Source organism: Amphiprion ocellaris, chromosome 2 (genome assembly GCF_022539595.1).
Source record: "Amphiprion ocellaris isolate individual 3 ecotype Okinawa chromosome 2, ASM2253959v1, whole genome shotgun sequence".
Classification (NCBI taxonomy): Eukaryota; Metazoa; Chordata; class Actinopteri; family Pomacentridae; genus Amphiprion; species Amphiprion ocellaris.
The window spans coordinates 29,298,819-29,315,628 of NC_072767.1; the positions used below are offsets into that span (position 1 = coordinate 29,298,819).

General features: G+C 37.7%; 1 protein-coding gene across 5 annotated transcripts in view; it reads right to left on the minus strand.

The window, feature by feature from the left end:
- Window positions 1-9,722, minus strand: part of si:ch211-51h4.2 (uncharacterized) — a 97,202-nt gene extending 87,480 nt beyond the window's left edge. For 2 of the 5 annotated variants that reach the window (XM_035958163.2, XM_023292284.3), the window contains exons 1-4: window positions 9,486-9,721; window positions 1,593-1,634; window positions 184-257; window positions 16-84 (exon numbers count right to left, since the gene is read on the minus strand). In XM_035958163.2, coding sequence (XP_035814056.2) covers window positions 16-84; window positions 184-257; window positions 1,593-1,634; window positions 9,486-9,636 — 336 coding nt within the window. In that variant the 5' untranslated portion in view covers window positions 9,637-9,721. Of the gene's footprint in view, window positions 1-15; window positions 85-183; window positions 258-1,592; window positions 1,635-9,485 lie in introns of all 5 variants that reach the window. The other 3 variants (XM_055005883.1, XM_035958165.2, XM_055005878.1) reach the window with 3 other exon arrangements.
- Window positions 9,723-16,810: the final 7,088 nt, after the last annotated feature.

The following is a 16,810-nucleotide window of genomic DNA, read 5'->3' on the forward strand; positions in this document are numbered from 1 at the left end:
TGTTCAGCTACTGACCTTCAGAGATTCCAGCTGTACCACTTGACATTTCTGAAGAAGTTCCACAAACAGGTAGATGAGCAAGGCCTGCATAACAGAGGATGAATATATATATATACATTTTTGCTCCTGAAATGGGTGCACTCAGATAATTAACTTTTTGCAAATTCAGAATCTATTACTTACTTGGACAAAGAAGCCAACAAGAAAAGAGACTAGGAAAGGCACCAGTCCAGCATGAGCTATTGTTACTGGAAGACCTAGAGAGTTAAAAAAAAAAATGTAGAAGTATTTCTAAATTTGATTGCCACCTAAGTAGATTTAGAAACATGTACTAGACAACGCTTGTGGTTTTTGCCAGCGTACCTAACCACCTGTCCATCATTGTCTCTGCTCGTCTTTCGCTCTCACAGACACTCCTCTCTACTCTGACTCAAACTTATCATAAAATTTAATGGATTGCACTGATTTCAATATGAGATTTAAGTGACTGAACAAGTATTAACTTGAAAGGGCTCCACCTTTGTGGAACTACAAGAAGACCCTGCTGAAAACAAAGTAGTTAAATGTAATGTCCCATGTAATTTCCACCTCTACAAAAATCTCTCTGGTGTTAACTACACTTCATAAACCACCGTTAAATTTGCTCTACCAATGACAGCCAAGAGATGGATAGAGCTTTAATTATAAAAAGGACATCTAGTAGAAAGAACAAATACAGCTTCAGGTTACCATCATGTCAGTTCAATTCAGCAGAATGAATTTTCAATAAATACCTCTGTGAAACTGGGTTCTGCTCTAGCTGTGTGAGCAAGATGTTATTCCTATGTACAATCAATTTTACATGGAGTTTGAGGTGTTGCTGAACTGATTTTTATAGTAAAACATCCCTGTTTTCTGTCTAATCCAGAACTTTACTGTGATGTGCTTCTTGTGGAGAGTGCTCTCTGGCTAGTCGTAATGTTCCCCAAATTTGCTCCATCTATTATTATCAGGTGTCATGAGATTGGACCGGTCCACAAAATCCTAATCTAAAGCTAGGCGGTCATCTGAACTGTGTACCCTGAATTAATGCATGTTGATTTAGTATTTTTGGAGTATGACTATAGGGCAATGCACAATCCTTCTTGTTGTTTTATACTATTTCATTGACTAACAGCTAATAGCAATAACACTGCACATAGTACACTGAAGAAAACTGGCAGCAGCAAATGTGGATGTAAACAATCAATGTTTCAAAATACTCTGCTTTTCAAATGTTTTATGACCCTTGGGGCCAAAAGTTTTTTGAATTGAACTGAATGCAATTAAAATGTTCACCAGGCCTCAAGGACACACTGATGAAAGCCCTTATGGATACCTGCATTTTCCATTTACTCATGAACAGTGATATTTTCAAATCCTAATGGATGTCATTTCTTTATCAGATTTTTAATTTCTCAGATTGCCTTTCACATTTGTGCTCCATAAACAGAAAGATAAGTGTATTATTCCTCAAATTTGCCAGACAGTAATATGTGTGATGATCAGGTTTTTGGATTGTGGGTAATCTTTTGTGCAGCTTGCATATCAAGTAAAAACGTGTAAATACTCACCTAAGATTCCAGTTCCCAATATTGTTGCAATGGTCAAAAAGTCTGGAAAGACAAAGTATGCAGAAATTGATAAACCTAAGACCATAGGTTAAAGGTTTGTGTAAATGTCAAGAAAGAAGATAAAAGCAACTCAACAAAATCAATAAAACAAGAACTAGCTTTTTGTTTTTTAAGATAAAAACAAGGGTTAGGTTGAATAGGGAGTGTGACCAATATATCTGGCACCTCTCCCAGAACCATAGAAACTACACCATTACAATGGCAAGACTTGAAATATTGAGTGCCATTGGTTGTTAGCCTGGAGGTGGCTGTTGCTGCTGTTTTCTGCAGCGAAGAAAGCAGTAGATAGCGGAAGGAAAGACAGTCACCTAGGATGAGTGACCAATGGCAGGCTTAAACCTGCATCCCACATCCAGTGAGTCCGTCTTTACAAAGTCTGCTCACACAGGGGTTTGAAATTTGATTCAGCATCTCCAAATTTATTAGAAACATTCTTTTAGAATTGTGAAAGAGAAACTCAGCTTTTCCATTTATAATATTTCCAAGATGATACCACAGCAATCTTCTAATGTGGTGGTGGTGAAGTTACTAGATTTGTAGGTGTTGATACAATTTGCTGCCAAAAGAACCTGCAGCAGCTTTATATCCCTCTTCTGTTTCAAATCCAAAACATGGCCCAGATAAAAGATCTCAAAGTTCTGAGGTATTTGAGTCTTGAATTCTACAGCATTTTTTGGTGCAGCGTCACAATTACTAAAGATATTGACTGACACCATCAATTTCCAGGTCACGGTTATACACACAAGCAGCATTTGTATAGGGCATCACAAATTCAAACAACTGCAGCATCAACCCTGCTATCACAGCTGAGCTTTTGCAGTAACTGGTTGTCCTGTACTGCTCTATCTGCTTATTCAATTTACTCACAGCTGTAGGTTGAAGGACATTTTTCAAACCTGCACACATCATCTCTAAGCTCATTCATTCTCACAGAACCAACGTGTTCTACATTATTGCTGTCGCTCTGTAGTTCAAAGCCATCATATAGCAAATGACCCCAACCACCCTGTCTACCTTTCCTAGATTCACACATCAGCAGCAGATAGCAACACACACTGAGATGTCAAACAGAAAAATGAAAGCAGTGGTTTGCATATACAATAAGCAACCTCAGAACCCTATCATTACCTCAGAGTCTAATGAAACAGTAATGTTATATAAATTGAGTCGTGTTCATTGCAGTCTGTTATTTTGTACAGTTGTCATCCTAATATAAGTGTTATTGTATGATACTTGTGTTGGATTTTTTTCATGTTTTCTGATAAACACAATGAAGCCATTTCCTGATAATATGAGTGACTGTGGCTATCTTTTGAATATCCTCAAACCCTTCAGGATCAAATAAACATGGGAAAAAACAATATTGCATGAATACTGACTATCATGAAGAGCTATGTGATTTCAATTTCTCGATTTGGCCAACAAATATAGACAACTATTACCGTATTTAGGGACAACACTGGTGCTATTCTGTATCACCAGTGTTGTGATAGTTAGCAATAAGCAGTTGCAGTAAGAGTGCAGTATGAAAACATATACCTAAATTACACCATTAACAGTTTTCTACCAGCATTCCTATGTTGCCTTATTTGCAGTCTTTTTAAACCATACAAAAAAATTTTAATTCTGCATAACTCTCTAGTATAACAACCTGTTCCTCTTGGCTACAGGAAGTGACATTTACAGCCAAATGAAGCTTTAACGCCCCTTATAATTGGGGTGCTTACAACGATTGATGAAGAAAACCCAGTTGACAATTAAAGTTGATCAACTCAGTCGTTATATACATTATCTAAGCTTGGAATTTAAGGTTTTGTCTAGCCAGCGTAAGTAAAGAAAGAGCCTGGCTATGTCTTACTTGCTTTGTAAGCATCAGCCTCCCACGGATTAGCGCTACATGGCTAATTAGCATAAGCTGCATCCAGCACATGGCTAATTAACATAGCATTACATATTCACGTTACCAAAGACATTTTCAACCACTATCTCTCTAACCTATACAACTTACACACACAAGCACAGCACTAACACAAATGTGCTCTTACTGAAAGACAGTTAAACAGACCTTCAATTATGGTGCTTATTTCACCGCATAGTTTGGCTAACATACCAGTACCGCTACAGCTACAGTGATGAAGGAATGGCTCCTTCTCCGGCCACGACAGTCACCCATTCCAGTTCGTGTCTTTGCACTAGTATCTGCTGCATTTCTCTTAGTTTTTCAAAGTTCTCCTTTGCTGCAGCGTTTTTCCCCCCATTGACTTTGCGCGAAAACTCAAGGGCTACCGAAGCACTAGCATGGTGAAACTGCGCATGCGCTGCCTCCGTGAGTTTATCCATTCCTTCCGCTGCTGACGAGCAACCATTTCTATTTTTCCTTTTTATTTGGTTGCTTGTTTACTCATTTTTTCGATATATTTTTTAAAACCTGTTATTGACTATTCTTTATAGTTTCTGTAAAAAAATTAATCTGAACCTTATTTTAAGTTTGACTTGACAGTTGTACAGTAAAATAGCATTAGCAATATTTGGTAATTGCTGCCCTGCATGTTTCAGTAACATGGCCTATATTTATAATTAAGTATTGAATTGGGAAAAGTTAATGGAAACAGCAAAACAAAAAAAATGTCCATAATTTCAGATTTTTTAAATTTATTTATTTTTTTTGCTGAGGTGGATTTTTTTTTTTTTAATTTATTTATTTTTGTATACAAGTAGTGTCATGTGGTGTAAAAATTATACATAATACAAACTCCAACACAAAACCTCATGCCTTTGTTAATGTTTTACATATGTTTAATTAAAAGAAAACTTTTCAGCATTTATCCCTCAGTGTTGACAGACAGTTACTAGTCATGTGTTACCGAGGAGATAGTGCTGTGGGTGGGACGTAGCTTGAGACCATTGAGTAGTGACAAGAGATAGTGAGAGATATCGAAGCCAAAGAAGCACATTTTAAAGTTGATCTAATCAAACATCAGTTAAAAAAATAAGGATAATTGGAAAAATGCCGATTATTGGATCTAATAATCAGCCATGTCGATAATCTGTAGACCCCTTGTCAAAAATATGCAAATGTTGCATGTGTGGATACAGTATTGTACTTGGAAACAGCAGTCACTTGAAAACAAAGAAAGAAAGAAATTCTAAAGGCTTCCTTTAATGCGAAAGCTTTCATATGTAAACTACAAATCTGCATCAAGTCCATTCCTACACACTGGAAGGAAGCAGTGAAACCTTTTTTGTGTGATGATAATAAACACCATCAACCAGCAAGCAGCAGCTGATGGTTGTATTGACGAGGCGGGTCACTTTTCTGCCGCATTCAAATCCATCACTTGCACTCTAAGGACCTCCCATCATCACTTGAAATAAGCTGTCATTTCAAATCAGCCTGATCGTTTTTCATGATTCTCTTATCAGTTCTCGTCTGTGCACTTCCAACACTCATCGGAAGATGGCTGAGGGACATATGGCGTCAGTAATCAGACATGTCATCACAATCTTTCTCATATTGTCTGTTTTCTCACAGCTGCTGGGGCATGTAATAAAATGATTCAATAGCTTGTGTTCGACAGAAATGGGATTATGACAGTGACAGAAGAACATGGACAACGTGGACATAATAGACACAAATGGCCTTTTTGATGTTGATGCCTCAGCTATTTGACTAGCTGTTTCTTGTCTGATTAATAGCAAACCAAATGGTGACAGCTTTCTCTCTCAAAAAAACAACACTGTTTCTATGTCCAAAAGTAACTAAATGTGCCTGTCACACTTTCAAACACTTTACCTCTCAACTTTCTGCACAGGCTGCGACAGACAAAGTCTCTTCTCAGTCAGATTGGTATAGGGTGTGAAACTTCACTGAGTCACTGATATTACAAAAAAAGTAGCAGCCAAAGAAAGAGTGAAGCAGTGGCAGCCCAGGAAGTCTTAATAAGCTGTAATAAGTGAGTCAGACTTGGCCCAAAACTTGGACATGAACCTCAGCACTGGAATTTAAGGACTTTGGACTTAAGTTGACCTAAAGGATGACCTCCAGACATTTTGGAGGACATACAGCATAATGATATGCTGCTTTGAATAGAAATGAGGACTTCTTAAAATGACATTCACCAGAATTTCTTAAAATGACATCTACCCTCTTCACTCAATGAAAAATCCAGAGTCTATGAATATGTAAAAGATGTTCATTGAAAAAGTTTAACCACTTCATCTACTCACGTTGCACCTCAGTTTCAGTTTTATTACAAACTGAGAGTCCACAAAAACACAATTTTTGATAAAGACAAGAGCCTGTGACAAATTAGATTACTGACGCTCATCAGTTAAGTCACCGTGTGTTACAGAATGTAATTTGGTGATGTTTGCAATTTTGCCAAAATGTCAATATGAGCGAAAGCAGCATCAAGATGGATGTGCATATCCGAAATGAGAGACTCGGCATGTGGCACATCAGCGGTAACTTAATTACTCATAATTATTAATTATCCCCTACACATCTGATACACACTGGCCATCCTCAGTTGAGTCCAAAGCTCCATCAGAGCTGTCGGGACATTTTCAGTTTACTGTAGGATAAGTAAATCAGTTTACTCTGCAAGGTCAATAATATTTTTTCTTCCCTGTCAAGGTTATTATTACCTGCATTTCTCAGGTGAAAGAATCAAAGTGTCGCAGGATTTGGAGCTCTGACGTGACAGTGTGTCTCGATGCACTTACATTTTACGAGATTGCTAATCATTTCAGTAAGTAGCAAAATGTGGCAACAGGTAAAACTGATTGAAACACATTTTATTGTACCATAAGTTAGGTTATGGTAATTAGATAAACCATAATTTTGCATGAATGGAATTTTCAGAGTTTAGAAAATAATAAATTCATCGAATAAAAAGATTTTGTCAACAACACAGATGGCGTATTTGACAAGATGTATTTGATTTATTCGATGTGTTATTGTGCTGTGAGACTTCATGCTTCATTAAGATGATCATTCTTCACATGCACTGCTACCTCTCTCCTCCCAGGCCAATTAAAGGATACATTCTCTGAAACAACAACTTGTAGATTTGTACAGGAATGGAATTAAATGTGTAATGTTACATTTTTTACAGAATCTCACTCCAGCTGATAGTTGGAAGATTTAAGTGTCCCAGTAACAGTGCAGCTGTGAGCCAGTAAGCACAATATCAGGCCTCTGAAACTGTGAATTTAGGCATAATTAATTTTCTTATTCACCCCTGTGCTTTTGCTTCTTCAACATTTCAAAATGTTCTCTGTTAAACAGACCTTCAGCATGCATAACTGTACTGATAAACATCTAGAGAGAAGGCAGTTTCCCCACTGGTAGTCACTAAACAGCTACACTAGAGCAAGTGGAATATGAGTTCTTTGCTCAAAGGCAGATGAAAAACTTTTGGGATAAGTAGAGTCATTCACTTAATATTTATTTTCCACCTCTTTTCCTGAAAGTCTCTGCCACCTCAGGGACTAAAACTAACACTTTATGAACCCCACAGCTGAATATGATCTATTTTTTTAAACAATAACAAAAATTGAAGAGTATTGCTTCATGTTCTTTAGTACATTTTGGAGTTTATGTCTAATATTCATGATAAAAGTAGAATCTGCTCAACAAAGGGATATGAGTAAAGCCAAAGACATTAGAAGCTATAGGCGAAATTATCTATAGAGATTAGAGCAGTTGTAAAAGCAGCACACAAGAATAACAGAGTAGTTGCTTATTTTGTTATTTTTTTTAAATTCTGTTCGTTCTCCTTCAACAACACTATGAATAATGACAATATTTCAAACACTGCTTTACCTACAGACTCTATATCAAGGTGGATGTCATGACAGATCCCCAGAAGTGAAGGCAGTGAAGTACTCTGATGGTTCCCTAGTGGATGGTGGTCATAAACCTAGCACCCCCATATTAACGGATGGGACTTGAGAAGAACTGCAGTAAATCTATGAAGCGACGACGGTGCACAGGCAAAAGTGCTACAAATCAAAGTACATTGAGCTAGTCTTGTCTTTTCTGCTGTTACATGTTTTTGATACATCTGGTTATAAGCAAACTCACTTTATACCAATGCCTAAGCTCACAGGGGTTACAGGAATGTTAGTCTAGTTGACCCCTGCTTCATCCCACACATGCACTGGTAGGAGCTCATTAAGCGTTACTAAAGGCTCTATCATGGTGGCTCTTTACCAGCTAAACCCCCACAATGCTCTCTGCTTCCCAACACAGAACTGGCCATCTCCTCTGGTCGCTACAGAATAAAACACTAAGATGCTCTGCCCTGATAGTGCAATCAGCCATTAGCCCTAATCTGAAACAACTATGGATGCACTTTATTGGAAATGATAATAGGCAGATGGAGAGTGGGCTCATAGACCTGAAATCACAAAGTCAGTGTGGCCGCCATTTGCATAGCATCGCACCACACATCCGCAACACATAGCGGTTGTCCATGCTGCTAGTGAAATATTATCCCACCTTTTCCTGAAGGCAAATATTGACATTTTGGGCGACAGGATCACATTATTGGACACATCCATCAAGAGCGTCATGTAGCAGGCTGTCTGTCCTACCATGCTGTCTTTTTAACTCAGAAATCAAGACCATTTGCATGCTGCATTTATGTCTTTGTTCAGCGTTCATATACACATTCACACACTACTGCAGACTAGACATTTTCCACTGAAGCTATAATAATGCACCGCTGACCGACCTCAGTGCTGCTGACTTCCCTGTGGCACAGTGAGAGGAAAAGGTGACATGTCATTCATCTTTATATACAAACCGCTAGCGAACCACAACTAAACTTTAATGTGCACATTGCCTTGTTTGAGAACATTAAAAATTGTTATTGTCATTTTGCAAAAAATCAAGTAATGAATGACCTTAATCTATATAAAGATATAAAATGAAGTGAACTGTAAGTTTCACCTATCAAATACACTGAGTTAAAATTTTCCATAAAAATACCCGTCAATGCACTTTGAGCATACTTTTTCAGGCACTGAAATGTGAGACTATGTTCAAACAACAATATCTCAGGAGCTAATAAAAATAAAAGCCTGCAATTTTCAGTTATTTTCTTACGCCATTGATTTACAATCTGCAATACTGAACATTTCGATAAAATAGTCACTGACAATCGGCGAAGTGAAATCTGAAAAGAAAAATACCATTTTCGCCACAAATTAACAAATGATTTATAATGCAGAAGTCAGCGCGTGGAAGGGAAAAGGTGACATGTCATGTATACAAACCACCAGGTAATAACAATACTAAAACGCACCCTGGCATACTTGTCATTTTGCAAGTATCAAGCTACTGGAGGAACTTAGCGGTTATTTCAATAAAAACATAATCTTTTTGAAATAATTCACACGACAAATTGGGCTGTAGAAACCTTCAAATTAAATTTTAAATAAGTAAAACACAACTTAGTCCAATAAATGCACGCTGAACTAACTTGTAAGGAGAAATGTTGCATTAATGATAACATTTATCGAGGCAGGCTATTATTTTCAAAGCCGTCAGAGCCATTTGAGTAATGTATTTATTTCTGTACTGGAAATAACGTCCTCTCCGCTTCTATCCTCGCGAGCGTTGCTCCAGCGCCTCCCCCTCCCTCCCTCCCTCCCCCTCCACAGTTATAACACGTTAAACGGAGATCCGCTTCTCCAAAGCTAATGCAACTTCACATTATTCCGCTGTGACAAAGCAAACGCAGGTGAACGCAGTGAGGCAGCGCAGGCTTTCCTCAGTGTTCGTGGTGTTTGACTATGGCCGTCGTGGTGTGCGTCGGTACTCACAGCACTGCAGATAAATAAACCGCAGCTTCCAGTGTCTGTCCTGGTTTTTCCGCGTGATTTTGATGGACAGACTGCTCAGACTGTTGTCGGGGAAGGGACAGGGGCTTGTTTGGTTTCTTATCTCCTCTGCATCGGTCGCCATCATTTTCATCACCCTATCTTTTCTCCCCCCACACCTCCTCTCTCTCGCTCTCTCAGCTCTCCTCCTCTCCCGCCCCCGCGCGCTTCTCTGGAGCGACTCGTGAACGCGCGTGGTCCTCCGGATGCTGCGCGCACCCCAACGACGCATTCCACGAGGACGAGGACGAGGACGATCGATCTTTATTTTATTTTTCTTATTTTATTTTAATTCTATTTTCCCTAGACACTTTACACACTGAGACACTTCACAGAAACATGTTTATCAAACTGCATTTGTACTTTGTATTCTTTGCAATTCTATTTCACTACTAACCTCTGTGTAATTGTATATATACCACTAACTTTTGTTTATTGTTTATTGTACTCTGGCAAAATAATTTCCTCAGGGATGAATAAAGTAGATCTTATCTTATACTGACTTTTTAAGGTGTTTGGAGGTGGCATGTTAAACTGCCGCCTCCAAAATGATCCATTTAGCAAATCACACGTACAAATACATCTGAAAGTCCATACAGATTTCAAGTTACTAATACTGGAACTATTTTTAAGGCTAATGAAACAGGCACAACAGCACAGTCATGACAGAACTACCCTCCTCAGTAAAGAACCACAAGAGCTTGTAAGAGTAACAGAATAAGTGCATACACCGTGTCTGCATTTATTTTGCCCAAAAGTAAATTTGGGTCATTCCATTTCATATCGAATTTTTTAGAACAATTTCTCCTATATCACCTTTGATTTGCCTGAACAAATATTACAGTACAAAATATTTATATTTGTAAAGATATTTATGAAATTTTAGCTCGATATATCAAATACGTTCCAAGATAACTTTATTAAAATGTTTTTTTCTGCATTTTAATTTGAGGCTATGCTTGAATGACAAGATCCCAGGAACTATTAAAATCCTGGAAAAAAGCCTGAAATTTTTATTGTTCTTTCCCACCATGTCATTGATCCAGATTTGGCCATTTTGGGCAAGAAGACAGTGAAACAATCTCTGACTATGGGTCAGCTGGAATACAAAAAAAAAAAAATTTATTTCACTAAAGTTCCACCTCTGAACACACATTAACAAAATAACTGATCAAGTAGAAGTCAGCTTGATATTTTCTGAAGCCTATGTAGTTGCTTGATAGTACTTGTCCAATATTTCAGATTCTTAATCACTGACATGATAAGAGGTAACAGTGTAAATGTCAAACATTTTCTGAGATATAGTCGTTCAATCATCATCTCAAATTTCAATGTGTGCAAAATGTGCTGAAAGCTGGTCGGTTTTTTTTTTATGCTACCTTGGAAGAAATTTGATGTATCAATCTAAAATTCCACTGATACAAGTTTAAATATTTTTAACTTATGATATAAAAGTTTCAAGCAAATCATAGATAGTAAAGCGGAAGATCCCTTATGATTTAAGATAGAATAATCCATTTAGGCTTCTCTGTGTCCAGCTCCCTTGTAGATCTTACTGCGCCTGTGTGTGAGATGTTTAAAGACCATCTGTAAATGACAGCTTCAGAAAACAACCTGGATCCACTCCTCTAAATTATATGAGTCTGTACATGCACATCGGTCATGCAGCATCTCCTACCATCACAAGTAAAACCTCAACCTGTGGGAAACACTGAGATATGTGCATGGGAAACTGCCAAAAGAGTTCATGCTTAAAATGTATTATTCACCTTTAGAAGCCATGGTGAAAAATTCTGCATGCACCTAAATTATGTGTTAGTATAGTCAAATGAAAAAGATTCAATGTACAAAGTAAGTCTGGAGCCCTGTCTAGTATGTTATGCCTTTTATTTAAGTTTTGCCTCTTCTGACATAAAATAAAACATCTTAGCTGCAGTAGCTATTGACATTACCAGACATTCTTTGAAGGTGCTTAAAAAGTGGTCCCGAGGCACTCTTTTTTCTTTTCAAAAGTTTCATCATTGTGAACAGAAACAACAGGCAGTGCACTCACATGGATTATTACCTTATTACATCTCAGTTTTCAAAAAGCATGTAGAAAAGGTAACATTCTAACTCGGGGCTTCAGCCTGCAACTGATTGTTTGCATTTTGCGACCAGTTCTCAGAGTCTGAGATATAGCCATAGGCCAGCAGTCATCTTAGGACAAACTATCTCTGTAGTGCTGTCAAAGGTATGTTTGCACGGCGCAGGAATGCTATCAGCTAGCACTAGAATGCTACTGGTAACACTCACTAAAGTGGGCAGTGATGAAAGATAATATTGAGTCTGTGTTCTCTCCATGCTTATCTGAAAGTGCTGCACTCACACACAATAAGCCAAAAGATGATGTGAGAATACCGGGGAGACGGGTGAGAAAGAAAGCGCGGCTGAACAAAGTAAATATATATTTGGACATGAGTGGAAAGTGGAGTTTCCTGTGCTGAGATATAATAAAAGAAGAATCAGACACATTTTAAAAATTCTATAAAATGTGATGTTGTTGGTGCTGCAACACAAACTTTGCAACAGCTTCAACAATCTTTGCAGACAAAACTTTAAAACGGATTGGCAGCACATGGCACAACCTATGCAGCGTTGCCTGAAAAGTCAGTCCTGTTTCCATGAGCTCTGAGTGCCAAGAAAGCAACTGAGAGAGTTGAGCTGTGAGTCCATGACCAATTAACCTTCTAGAGATCCCTGAAGCAAAAATTTGTAGTTGGACTTCTCCTGACCCGTGATATACACATGTGGCAGTCTAATAATTCCCCCAGGCTACAACCAACCAGCACCATCAAAAATACACAAAATTTGACATTTGTGTCAGCTTCACAAATGTGAACAATTCTTAATAACAAGCGCAACATCTGAGTTTTTAACACTTTTTCAGAGTTAATGTTACTTTCCACTATTTTCTCACATTTCATACACTGAACAATGGATTATTGAATAGCTATTGTTGCGTAGCCCAAAAGTACTTTCATAGTAATATAAAATAATATGACCTCATCAGAGGCTTTAAACTTTACAGCAAAACTCAACAGAAACTACAACAATTAGGTCTGAAACGTAGATTTAGAATAAATTGAACACTGCTTATAATACAACCTAAGAACAACTTTTACTAACTTTAGGCCAAAGATTATGCATCCATCCATTATCTATACAGTGCTGAATCCTCATGAGGGTCACGGGGGGAGTGGAGTCTATCCCAGCCAACTCAGGGTGAAGGGGACACCCTGGACAGGTCACCAAACTGCAGGGCTACACAAAGAGACAAACACTCACTCACTTTCACACCTGCGGACAATTTAGAATCACCAGTTAACCTCAGCATAGTTTTGAACTGTGGGAGGAAGCCAGAGTACCCAGAGAAAACCCACATGCACATGGAGAACATGCAGAAAGATTCCAAGCCCAGGCCAGGACATGAACCCGGGGGCCTAAGATCATCCATAAGTAACCGAAAAAAAACCCAAACATTTATCTGCACCTTTTTTTCAGTTAACAATCATTTCTAGAATGTGTTAAGAAATTACCAATGTTTGTAGGAGCTGTTGAAAATGGCATCACTTAAAGTGTAATGTTCTGGGTGCAACAGGAAATGTGCAGGAAAAATTTTATGACAAAGTTAGGTTCATCAGGGCAACCAAAGTAAAGCCCTGGCCAGTATGTTATGCCTTTTAATTAAGCCTTGCCTCTTCTGTTAAAACATGTGCAAGCTGCTGTAGCTGCGCAAATTGCCACGTCAAAAGCCTCAATGAAAATTTTTGGTTGCACCTAAATGATAAACAAACAGGCACACCAGAGTAAAAAGTTTGCCTGGAATCCTGCTAAGTTCTCATTTTAATATTGTAAAGTCAAACTACACAATGGTAGTGGTCTGGGAAGCAGTCATTTTTGTCATCAAGGTAAAAACATTACTACATATACAGGCTGCCACACTGTCCTCTGTCAACAGGTCAGACTCAGTCTACTTGCTACTGCACTGCATTTAAACTAAACCTAAATAGTTCAAGGCAATCATAGATGCCATCTGACAAGTCCAAAAGCAAAAACGCTCAGTAAAAACGCTACAGATAACAAGCCAGTTGCAAACATGACTCAGAATATCTGCAGAGATTATGTTAGAATGTGGCATAGTGCAGTCATATTAAATGACCATATTAAATCTTAGATCTGCTGCCATAATAAATCACTTAAAACACCATGTGCAAATATACAGGTCATACTAAGTTAGGTCTAAGGACTAACTGCGAAGCTTTATTCAAGGGAGCACCATACCTTTCAGAAAATGCAAAAGCAGGTGTTTCTAACCCAAACCACCTGCTTTCTAAAACTAATATACAAGTCAGGGCCTCAGTCAAACATAAAATACAACAACATTGAATGTAAAAATAACAGAATATATAGTTACCAACAAAAATAAATGTTCTCTTATCTCTTCAAACTGAAAAATACGAGAACAAGTGAGCAAACATGAGACACTTGAGACTGTAGACGGCCATTTTGCATACTTACTTAGCTTGCTCTTCTTTTTCCTTCCTCTTCTTCTTTGTTGGTGTTTCATGGCAGCTTGCATTACTGCCACCTACAGGACATTAGAGGTTTTTCAATATTAAATCATGTAGCTCAAGGGGAAACAACAGGTGATAATAGTAAGATATCATCAAACTTCCTTCTAATGAGACATTTTTTTGTATTTGTATTTTTGTAAGTCATCTGAAATTTAAGGTCTAAATATGAGTGAAGTATTACTAATCTAAATACGGGCTAATTTGCATTAATTTCGAGAACTGAAATCTGAACGTTGAATAGGGCCAGCTTCAAAATGAAGATTGTTCACAGAGGGGATTTTGGATATCTCCATTTATCACTCCATAAATCAGAAAATACTGTCAACAGCCCGAAAGAAAATCCATTTACACCATGTTTTTATGAATAAAATTCCAGCTCTGACTGAAACCCCCCCCCCCGTAAACATCTTCAGAATACAGATGTATAAAATGGGAAAGGTTTGTGTATACAAATGCAACTGAAGTGTAGATTTGTGTGACAGAGAATTATTTTTTAAAATGTCCTTTCAAGCAATGTATTGTAATTTTTTAAAAAATTGGATGAAATTGGAACATTAATGATTACAAAATATAATTAAAAGAAAACCATTAAACTTCTCCAGTTGATAACTTCTAAAAAGAGCAAAACATTTTGTATTACTTTTTTTTATTTATTTTTTATTTTTTTGGTTTAAATTTGCAAATGTTGTACTATCTAATGTAGATTACATAGCTTGGCTTTCTTTGGAATGCCAAGGAAGAGGCCAAACCAGGTAACAAATCATTTTTGTTAAGGTTGTGGACCTAGAGCCCACATAAAACTGCCACCTTGGACACTACACAGAATGGGGAACCCTCCCGTTCTCAAGAAGAAACTCCATCACCGCCAGAGGGGAATTACAGGAGGACCACTGTAATTAACCTCAAGGTCTGCAATTCTCTTGAGCAAATGGTGCTACATTCATTTCTTTTCAGCATAAGTGTGAATCTCAGACCTCCTATGGAGGGATGAAGCTTCATACAGGACATTAACACTTTGGAGGACCACAACTTAAAAGACACAGTGACTCTCATATAGTTGTGAATGTTCCTGATCCCCACTTTATTCATTTTGGACCCCCTCCTTCTTAGGAATTCAGACACCCTAGCCTCCCCTGTGAGGAGGGAAACTGATAAAGAAGCCATAAACTCTTCTTGTATTCCATGAGAAGGACCTGGAGTAAGACTCACGTTTTTACACTGAGACATACATGGACTCAATAACTGTTTTCTGATATCTGTTTTATGTTTTTATGCATACCAAAGTCACCATAAGGAGTTCCTTTATCACCTATCCAAAATTCACATCTATAGGTAATATGGGACAAAGTAAAGGTTTTACTGAAATAATCACATTTCTTGCATGGACCTACAGTGCCACCTAGTGACATCGGATAGCTGACCGATGTCGGGACGAACTCAATAATAACCACTGTATCATCATCGATTAAAAGTGTAAAACGTGAAGTTGGTAACATTCGTAACTGTACACATTAAATGTAACACATATCCTCACAATAGAATATACTCTTAATATCTAAAGCATATTTTATATCTAGTTTCTATGCCTAGTGTAGCCTATTTTATTTATTAGATCATGTTATCCTTGCTGTTTCGTTCCATGTTGATGGGTCATGGTGAGAGATGGACAGATCGTGTTTGTGCGCATAAAATATTGTGTTTTAATATGACTTAACAAATGCAGTTTTCCCTCCTTGTGAGAACAAAGGAGAGGAGTTTCGCAGGAAAAACTTCTTTCCACGTCTGGTATAGGCCTACGCCCCAAAGACCCTCAGGGGATAAAATGCAAACACTGCCTTTGTTCGCTCTCATCTCTTCCGTCTTTTCTCTTCCTTTACGTCTCAGTTTTTCACTGTCTTCCTACATATAGCTTTAATTTTTTTTCTCCTAAATTTTTACTTGTCTCGGCGCTCTTCTTCTTTGGCCCTCGGCCTCATTTTTGTCATCCTTTTATAATTTTGTGACATATTTTGACATTGCTCATTTTTATTATAAGCCTGAGCTTATATGCTTTAATCTCCTTTTTGATGAGCCAATAAGAAATAATAGAAATCAATTTTTTAAAATTTTTTTCTAAATTCCACCACGCCTCCGCTCTCAATTTTCACAATCCTTTTGTATTACCTGGCTAACACCAACAGAAAACATAATGAGAGCCACCATTAGACAAGTTATTTTTCATCAACCCTGAAGACCGCACTGACCGCGCACTGAACACTGGCTGCCTACCGAGACGCCATCTGCGTACCTACATCAGACGTCTGCTGGCACATAGATATATATAGAAGACTAGATACGCTAGCACACTGTAGCAGCCGGCTAAGCTACATGCTTACGTGGCGGCTATCTTGGAGGGGGCAATGTTCCCAATAAAAGCAATCCATGTACATTGAAAATAAATCATAATTTGCTCATTTCTCAACCGATTTTCATGTGGTTTACTTTATTGTCAATGTCAAAACATGTGCTATTAATACAGAACATTTGATTTTAAAAAAAAAAAGGAAAAAGTCTTTCTACGTTCAGCCATTACATATATAAATGTAAAATTTACATTGTAAATAATTAGATATATAGCTATATGAACAAAAAAGAGAAAGATAAAAAAATATA